The sequence below is a fragment of the Carassius gibelio genome, chromosome A5 (genome assembly GCF_023724105.1).
Source record: "Carassius gibelio isolate Cgi1373 ecotype wild population from Czech Republic chromosome A5, carGib1.2-hapl.c, whole genome shotgun sequence".
Classification (NCBI taxonomy): Eukaryota; Metazoa; Chordata; class Actinopteri; order Cypriniformes; family Cyprinidae; genus Carassius; species Carassius gibelio.
Genome location: NC_068375.1, coordinates 26,227,885 through 26,237,462, shown reverse-complemented (window position 1 = coordinate 26,237,462; position 9,578 = coordinate 26,227,885). Strand labels below are relative to the sequence as shown.

Genomic DNA, 9,578 nt, shown 5'->3' with positions numbered 1-9,578 from the left:
ACAAAGCTATTTTTTCCTTTCAAATGAGAGTAAAGTTTATTTTTTATATAGTAATAATTTATTAAACAATTGGATACATTGATAAATGCACTTAATTTATAACAATTATAAATTATCACAGTTGGATCCATAGGCTTGTCACATTTAAACCGTAAAACCTTGTTTTCATGGGTTTTTTGATTAGGTTACTTGTTGCATTTTAGTAAGTAAATGGTCCATTTAAAAAAATAAGTTGAAAAATATTTAAAGAGTTCATTCAAATCTCTGCATCATACACTCTTCAGTTTATCGAATAGAACTACATTTTTTTTAATAATGGTGGTAGCTGTTAATCCCTGATTAATATAAAGTAGTAGCAGTCATATTTAATGGGTCAAAATAAGTTTTTGATTGAACTGATGATCCCTGATGTAAAGTGATTCCTCACAGTAAAAGGGGAAGGAGAGCAGCTCAGCAGACTAATCACATGACAGCGGTTAGCTTTCTGAGGAAGTCATTCATCAGCAGACATGGAGTAAATACTGGCTGTGTTTGGAAACCTACCGAGCTGCCTACCTAGACAGCATTTGGGACGTTCCTATAACTAAACATTGATACCTAAACTGATTCGAGCTGTTAGTGAGGAGCCAAAGCATCTACATTTTTAAGACACAGTCAGCCGTAAGGGGAGTTCCCTAATGACTTGTGTAAACTAAATATGCCTTGACAGTAGTTTTCTGTTATTTCGCCAATTATATGCAACTCAAGTGATACGTTTATTGTACCAGCCACACACTGATCACGAGTTGCAAGCAGTGAAAACACGTATTGGGTCTCCTCTGAAGAGAGTCGACTCGACTAGGAGTTTGTTGTCAGATCATTCATTTTTTTCCAGAAAGGAGAAAAAATGTTGTCATTCCAGGCTGCTAAAGCGAGGTTAGAAACTGCAGGGCAGAGCCATGTTTTACAGTTTTGGTCTGAGCTTTCTGCGGAAGAAAGCAGTGCGCTTCTGGAGGAGATTTCTCAGCTCAAGCCCGAAGACTTACTCGAGCACTGCCGAGCAGCTGTTGAGGCTGCAAGCCGACACTCGAGTGCTGATGGTCGGCTAGACGCGCGCATGGAGCCCGTTCCTCCAGAGTTCATCGGAAGTGTGCGTAAAAGTGACAAAGACAGACTTAAGATGTGGGGTGATGAAGGTACAGCTCCAATGTTCACAAAATAATATAAAGCAACTGTTTTATACATTTTTACAATGTGGTTAAAAGTAACCTTACATTGAAAGACTTGTATCCTCAGGGTTATCGCAGATTTCCCAGGACAGAGTGGCTGTTTTGCTGTTAGCTGGTGGTCAGGGGACTCGACTTGGAGTGCCATATCCCAAGGGCATGTACAATGTTGGGCTTCCAAGTGGGAAAACCCTGTACCAGATCCAAGCTGAGCGTATCCAGAAGGTGCAGGAGCTGGCCAATGTGAAGCATGGTTGTAGGTGCACAATACCATGGTATGGCTCTTTTTGTAGTTCAGTTTAGGGTCTTTCTGTGCTTTCTGCTAACTATGAACACTTTTGGACACGTGTCTTATTTTTCTCAACCAACAAATGTCAAATTACCTCAAAACCAAGGACAGCTGTAATTTGTGTAAATGTATATATAAAATGTATTTATTTAAAAAAAAAAAAAAAATATATATATATATATATATATATATATATATATATATATATATATATATATTTTAATAAATACATTTTATTTATATATATTTAGAACATAGTTTAAAACATTCATAATTAAGGTTTTTAATTGTTTTCATATTAGGTAATTAGGTAATTAAGGTAATTAATTGTTTTCATATTTGTATCCAGTTTTTCAAGTCTGGGGTAAGGATAAAATAACCCCTGTGACATTCCAATGATTGTAGTTGAAGAAACGCTCCAAATGAACATGTATTGAATTATCTTTTAATGATATGTGAACAGGTACATAATGACCAGTGAGTTCACTCTGGGACCCACAGAGAAGTTCTTCAGAGACAATGAATATTTTGGTCTTTGTCCAGCCAATGTAGTCATGTTTGAGCAGAGAATGATACCAGCCGTAGGCTTTGATGGGAAGATCATCCTGGAGAAGAAGAACAAAATAGCCATGGCACCAGGTCAGAGAGGGGGAGTTCATAAATGATTAAAATATAATACAACAGAAGTTTATATTTTCATCAGCTCTATGAAATTAGCCAAATAATTGTTAAATTAATGAATTGTTTTAGTTCAGTCACTTAAACCAAATGATGTTTGCATCTCATGCCTACGTTCACTTAAGATGGAAATGGCGGCCTATATCGTGCTCTAGTGGACAACAAGATTTTAGAGGACATGGAGAGAAGGGGTGTGGAGTATCTTCATGTGTACTGTGTGGACAACATCTTGGTGAAGATGGCAGACCCAGTCTTTATTGGCTTTTGTGTAAACAAAGGAGCAGACTGTGGTGCCAAGGTAAACATATTCAGTCTGCAGGCCCAAATTAGATCCCATTCATTATTTGTTTACCATTATTAATGTATTTTTATGCCTAATTAGATGTTTACTTTTATTGGTCAGGTGGTGGATAAGGCGTATCCTGCGGAGCCTGTTGGAGTGGTGTGTCGTGTGGATGGTCTGTATCAGGTGATCGAGTACAGTGAGATCCAACCAGAGACCGCAGAGCTGCGAGGCCCAGGAGGAGAGCTCCTGTTCAGTGCTGGGAACATCTGCAACCACTTCTTTACCCGAGGCTTCTTAAAGGAAGTGGCTGAGTATGTGGTCGACATACAGTTTTAATATTCAATCCCAATTCCTTAAGTTTTTCTTAAGTCAACTTTCCATTGTCCATAAAGGGCATTTCTGCTATATTATATAAAATATACAATTATCATGTTCTGTTGTAATATAATAGAATAAAAAAAAATGATCAGTAAACAATCTAATAACTTGAAGATGCCATTAATATCTAAACCCCAAATATCTGCTTTCGAAATTGAATACTTCCCAACTATATAATATGCAAAAAAAAAAAAAACAGTCGGTCCAAATTAATAGTTAATTATACTAATAGTAGTATGTCCGAATTAATAGTTTTCGAAAAGCACCTGGATGATTTACAACTTCCGCCAACATTTTGAAGTATGCATGCGATGGACACTTTACTATCCCAAGAGGCAAAATGAGAAGATTTATGAATGGCAACTGATTCTGGTAGGTCATGTGTAATAGTGTAGGTGTGACAAGAACTGTACGACGACACCTAAAATCTAAATGTACCAGTTTGCCTAGTCAGAAGCTACACTTAAAAAGCACATGCTCCCAGAATCCATGTATTTGTTAAAGAATTAGCAACATTGATTCATGCTAATCTGTAAACAAAGCCCTTTGTAGAAAATAATTCCTATTTCAATGCTTTTTCCCTGCAGAAAGTTTGAAAGTCAGCTGAAGCAGCATGTGGCAATCAAGAAAGTGCCATTTGTGGATGGAGAAGGGAACCTGGTGAAACCAACCAAGCCCAACGGCATCAAAATGGAAAAATTTGTCTTTGACGTCTTTCACTTCTCAAAGTGTGTTTTACAGCTACTGTTAAATTGGGCAAATTCGGCTATCGCAGTCTTCCTCGCCATCATCTGTTTTTGTTTTTATGCAGGAAATTTGTCGCCTTTGAGGTGTTGAGAGAGGAGGAATTCTCACCCCTAAAAAATGCTGATGGGGCGCCTTTGGACACACCGACTACAGCACGCCGATCCTTGTTAGCACAACATTACCGCTGGGCTCTGGCAGCTGGAGGAAACTTCCTGGATGAGCAAGATAAACCCATCCCCCCAAAACATAGGTAATAACACAAAATACCCTTTATTGAATCAGTAGAAACATATTAAGCCATTAATTCATATCAGGTAAATAAGTATCATGTCTTACCAGGGATTGTTTTGGTTCAAATCACTTAATGTACAGTAAATGCTTCATTTACAAGTTTCCTCAAGTACAGTATATACCTCACCAAACATTTCCATTCTTGTTATGAATCCAATACCACTAGATTGGCTTCACCTGAAAGGAATTTACCCATTCCTGCAGAAAATGAACTATTCTGAGGCAGATAAGATGGTGTGTGGTTTATAATAACTTGGCCTACTCTTTCTTTTGCAGTATGGTACAGAATGAAGACCCCCCAGCAATCTGTGAAATCTCTCCACTTGTGTCATACTTTGGCGAGGTATTAATTTTTGGTTAACATTTTTGGTTTTGTAATGTTTAGGTTAACATTTTAGGTTTTGCAATATTTTAAAGTGTTTTGCATATAGTTGTTTGATGACAAAATGTCACAGTTAGTACAAAAAATAGGCAAGAGGCCCAGAGTGAAAAAATAATAAGAAGCAAGTGTGAACATGTGGAGCATGATGTGAAACTGAGCGAATGATGTCAGAGTAGTGTTCCTGTTTTCAGGAGAGAGTACAAGAGACCGCTCTTTCTTTCCTTTTTTTCATTTTTACCCTCCATGACACATGGTTATATTTTAACTGTGTTTTGCAGGGTCTGGAAAAACTACTGAAACAGAAAAACATGAAGTCCCCTTTTCTACTTGATGAGAATGAAGCCAAGAATCTTGTGCAAACTACATAATGTTTCCACTAGGACCAGGGCCAGGCAAATATTTAAAAAAGAAATCAAAGGGATGTTTACTAATCAAAAATAAATAAATGAAATTTGGGGTCGGTAAGATATTTAAAAATACTCCCCAAGTCCGCATTGAACAAAAATACAGAAAAAAAAGTCATTTTGGGAAATGACAACTTAAAATAAGTTGTTTTCATATATTTTGAAATGTTAATGTTTGTTTGTATTGTTTTGTTTAATTTTCAGCAGCCATTACACCAGTCTTCAATGTCAATGTTTCTTATTATTTTCAGTGTTAAAAACAGTTGTTTTTGAAACCGTCATTTCCCCCCTGGATTTTATGAGGAATAGAAAGATCAAATGCAGCATTCATTTGAAATAATAATAATTAAAAAAAAAAAAAAAACATATTGTAACAAATTATTAAATTACTAATGTATTTACTGTCACAATCAATGTAATGCATCATTGTTGAATAAAACTATTCATTTAATTAAAATATCTTACTGACCCCAGTAATTATTACATAATTATATATAATTATTTAAAAGGTTAGAGGGGAATAAATTGTTTATAAAAATTGTTGTATGATTAAAAATACAATGTCATCTTTTTATTAGTTTGTATCGCCTTGTTTTTCATAGTATATAATTTTATACAACTTTACCATAGCAATAAAATCACATGCATTTACAGATACTGTGTTGTCTTTTCCTTTGGCTCTGCCTTTGCTTCCCAGGTTCTAGCTGAGACGTCACGTGACCACAGCTGACCAATAGGAAACGTGACATCTACACGGTTCACGTCTAAGCAGCGGAACGGCATCAACAAGCTCATTAGAGCGAGATAAACACAGTATCTAAATGAAGTACCGCGCTTCGGTTGCGTTACGATGCTATAGTCTGCTGGATTAGATGTGCAGCGTAAAAAATTCCATGCTAGGGTGAAATATTGTGGTGAAAAATTATTCTTGTTCTGGAATTTAGCGCAGGAGCTCACTTGACAGCTGGAATGTAACTGGGTTTCTTATGAGCTGGCTACACAACTAGCTGCCTACAGAGGTCCGAGTCTGAGAATAAGATGCATTTCACTTCGAGCACACATAGGATGCATGCTTAGGAGTATATAGAAATATGCTAGGATGTTCAAAAATGTGTTCGGATCAGGATTCCTGGTGAGGACCGCTCATGTCATCTTGACATGGGTGATAACGTTGATTCTCTTCCTCCACGACACCGGTAAGTGCTCTTAACAGATGCTGATTCTACTGCGAGAATATCTGCCTCATCGTGTTATTTGATGGCTACAGCAGCTATATGAGGAACTGAATTCTGCATCACTGTGTGTTTGAGGTCCAGTACTGTTTAGATGATCTTTACCTATTCTGCTCTAGCACACTGTTTACATTCTATTCTTTGCTACCTTCTATTCTACTGCACACTTTCCACTGTCGAAAGAAAAGATTAGATAAAAGTTGAAATTATGCCAAAAAGTTGAATGAGATGCTAAGTTGTGGCATAAAAAGTCAAAATTATGAAATAAACTTTAGAAATTATGCCAAAAAGTCAAAATTCTGACATAAAATGTTATGGCAAAAAATGTATGGGAAATTAAAATGATCAGATTGACATACTAAATCATAATTATAAGATCAAATCAAAATGATGACAAAGTTTTTATCTCATAATAGACATTTAAGGCTTGAATGCTCTACACGACTCCTGCCCAGATCTTTCTGAACATGTTGGTGCTGCCAATAGTCAAAGCCATTTTCACATGGTTTTTATTTGTCATCTTCACATTGAGGCGATTAATTCAGGCAGTCGTTTAGTGCATGATGCCATCTGTTTACTAATGTGACCAGTTTCTGATGCCTAATGTTTTAATATCTGTTCAGATTTTAAAAGTCATTTAGTGTATTCCAGCATTTAATATGTCATGTGGGCTTCCACTGTTTTATTTTACTCAAATTTATTGTATTATACAATTATACTTTCATTTCTGTGCCACTGTATTCCACTCTACTCACTCTTCTGCTTCCACGCAGACCTCCGCAGACAGGAGGAGTTGGGGGAGCTCACACTGCCCGTTCTCTTTGTGCTGCTGGTCCTGGTGTCCGTGTTGCTATACTTTGCAGTTTCTCTCATGGACCCTGGCTTTGTCCCGTCTGATGCCTGTGACTTGCAGGTTAATACATAATAGATGTAAGGGATGGGCATATGTTCAGGGCCGTGTGTCCACAAGGGGCACCCTAAAAATGAGCTTTGCCACCCTAAAGCAGAGTAATGGGATCGGAGTGGAGTGAGTAGAGGGGCAGGAGCAGCTTTTATCGGTTTATGATTTAATGATTGATTAAATATCTGATGAAAATATACGGTTAGTTTCATGCTTCCAAACAAAAATTGTGCTGCAGAAAAGAAAAATGATAACCTAAGCTTGGCAAATCGTTTAATGCACAGCTATTAAAGAAAATAACATAACTCATTCATTCGTTTTTGTTTGTTTTCTTGTTAGAGCTGTTCAAGGGCTCTTACATTCTTACATTTAAAAAATTGTCTGGGGTCCAGAAGAGAAAAGGACTTAGGAAAGCTCAACTAGTTACATTTAGCCGAAATAGCATACACAAAGATGACAACACTGAGCTTACATACCCCTCAGCAAATGGACAATTGCGTAACTAATAGCAAGCCTAGTGCCACCCCTCATTCGGCTGAATACAGTCGACTGCTGTTTGGATTTCATCATGGTGGTGATCATCTTATAATAATCGTTACACTGATTCATTTAATCAAAAGTAATTCCCTTTTGTGAGATTATTTAGTAAGATCATTTTTATCAAAGTTATAAAATTTTTCCCATTTTTATGATTGATGCTTCATCAGCTCATTAACGCTGATTTTACAGCAAACGTGCATCATCTGACTGTATTTCAGTTCACACTTGGTATTGCCGAAGAAACGCAGGATATGATGCCACAGAGCACCAAGTCCATACGGTTGCGGCGCTGCGGACGCTGTCTGGTACAGGTGCGCTGTCACTTATTAAAGATGGACTATATGCATAAATATAGAGGTTTATTCATGTACAGACATGACTGCTTAGTTTGTTTGTAATAATGAATCCACACTTTGACATAGCAACCCATGAGATCCAAACACTGCCAGACGTGTCAGCACTGTGTGCGGCGCTATGATCATCACTGTCCCTGGATCGAGAACTGCGTTGGGGAGAGAAACCACCGCTGGTTTGTGCTTTATTTGGCGGTCCAGCTTGTTGTCTTACTGTGGGGACTGTACATGGCCTGGTGAGTAATATCAAGGACTCTAGAATCCATTTAGAGAGACTTTGGTAGTAATACTTTTACATCATCATAACCTGGGATGTCCAGCAGTGCGGACATAATAGTCCTAAGTGCATTAGTTCCCATGCTTTTTCAACTTTAAAAGGTGTTCTCAAACCATTTCATCAAGAAGCAAATCTCTTTAAACTGGACTCACAGTTATCTCGTACAGGTCTGGCTTCAGTCACGCTCCCACCTGGCAGCTGTGGTTGAGGAGCAACGGTGTGCTCCTGGGAGCAGCGGCGGCGGTGGCTGTCCTGTCCCTGACCGTGCTTCTCCTCCTGGGCTCTCACTTATACCTGGTGTCCCTGAATACCACCACATGGGAGTTCATGTCTCGACACCGAATCTCTTACCTCAAGCACTGCGGTGCGGACGAAAACCCTTTTGACCGCGGGACCCTGCGCAATCTCTGGAGCTTCTTCTGCATTTGGGAACCAGTGGTTTGGGAGCATGTGTATTTCAAGCAAGGCAACGATACGGTTTAATTTCCTTGGAGTCATGACTGCGGTGACAAAAAAAAAAACCCATTGGACGGAAGTCTAATTCCATTTTGAAAGCGATTGTTAAATGCATGAACTTTGTCGTTGCAATGACGTTTGATCCGGCGTAATCAAATAGGTCAGAATGAGCATTTTTTATTAAGGTGTTTTGTGAATATTTTGCCCACATAGAACTTTGACAATTGGCCTCTGCTGATTTTGCACATTTTAATAGCTAATGGAGAACAAAAATCACAATAGCGTTTTTCAGAGCTGAATTGTGGTTTCCAAATAATGCAATACATAGAGATGAGATTAAAATGTTATATGCTAATTCTTTATTATCTTGGCTCTGCTCCTGTAATTTCTTTCATGGTACTAAAAAGCTGTTGAACAAAAGTAACTGAGATAGACAGTCCTTCAGCTAATTTTATAGCAGCATCAGATGATGATGAACAGTTACATCAGCAATCATTTTGTGCAATTATTGAACTTGTAAAATACAGTCAGTTGTATATACTTTTTACAGTTTTATTTTTTATTTTACTTTTTTAGAAAATTGACATCCCCTTTTAAGATCCATTTCAAACAGGGTAACTAGAAGTTCATGTTTATAATACAAATAATTTCCTATAGCACTTTATATATCATTGGTGAAATTTCAATATGCTTGTAATGTGACTTTATAATATTAAATCTTCTGGTTTATCTAGACCTAACATAATCGACTCATTTAATGTAGGAAATGAACATTAATTGACAATTTAGAATACAAACATAATACTGTAATGTTCAACATTACAGACATTGTTTTGTTTGTTTTTTTTTTGGTGAAAAACTATTTATTTTTATATTAAAAAGGTCCTTTCATATTTACACATTAGCATCTTAAAGAGAGAAAGAAGAAAGTGCATGTGATACGTGTTTGACGGTTAGATCTCTGTCCATTTCAGACAGCCAGAGAAGAGCGAAGGAATGTTTTGTTGATAAATGCAGTACAGTGTGACTTTAATATTTAGAGAAAATTCTAACTGTTTCAGTCATAAAAAGCAATAATTGTTTTTGCTTTTACGTCATTTCATTTTCTTTAAATTGTTTCCTTAACTTTTACACTTTAGTGTTTTTAATGTATCGGTAT

The 9,578-nt window shown here is 37.1% G+C and overlaps 2 protein-coding genes across 3 annotated transcripts; both read left to right on the top strand.

Moving 5' to 3' along the window:
- The first annotated feature begins 530 nt into the window (after nucleotides 1-530).
- On the top strand, nucleotides 531-5,305 carry LOC128007332 (UDP-N-acetylhexosamine pyrophosphorylase-like protein 1). Its single transcript, XM_052592800.1, has 9 exons — nucleotides 531-1,175; nucleotides 1,276-1,480; nucleotides 1,958-2,133; nucleotides 2,298-2,470; nucleotides 2,576-2,769; nucleotides 3,424-3,564; nucleotides 3,648-3,833; nucleotides 4,151-4,217; nucleotides 4,535-5,305. The coding sequence occupies exons 1-9, from the start codon at nucleotides 887-889 to the stop codon at nucleotides 4,622-4,624; spliced, it is 1,521 nt and encodes a 506-aa protein (XP_052448760.1). The 5' UTR covers nucleotides 531-886; the 3' UTR covers nucleotides 4,625-5,305.
- A 128-nt stretch (nucleotides 5,306-5,433) lies between these two features.
- LOC128007577 (palmitoyltransferase ZDHHC12-B-like) lies at nucleotides 5,434-9,525 on the top strand. Of its 2 annotated transcripts, XM_052592820.1 has the most exons (5): nucleotides 5,434-5,856; nucleotides 6,666-6,805; nucleotides 7,552-7,644; nucleotides 7,756-7,922; nucleotides 8,131-9,525. In XM_052592820.1, the coding sequence occupies exons 1-5, from the start codon at nucleotides 5,760-5,762 to the stop codon at nucleotides 8,444-8,446; spliced, it is 813 nt and encodes a 270-aa protein (XP_052448780.1). In that variant the 5' UTR covers nucleotides 5,434-5,759; the 3' UTR covers nucleotides 8,447-9,525. The 2 variants fall into 2 exon arrangements, with proteins under 2 accessions (XP_052448780.1, XP_052448779.1); XM_052592819.1 differs by having other exon boundaries at nucleotides 5,434-6,805.
- The last annotated feature ends 53 nt before the right edge of the window (nucleotides 9,526-9,578 follow it).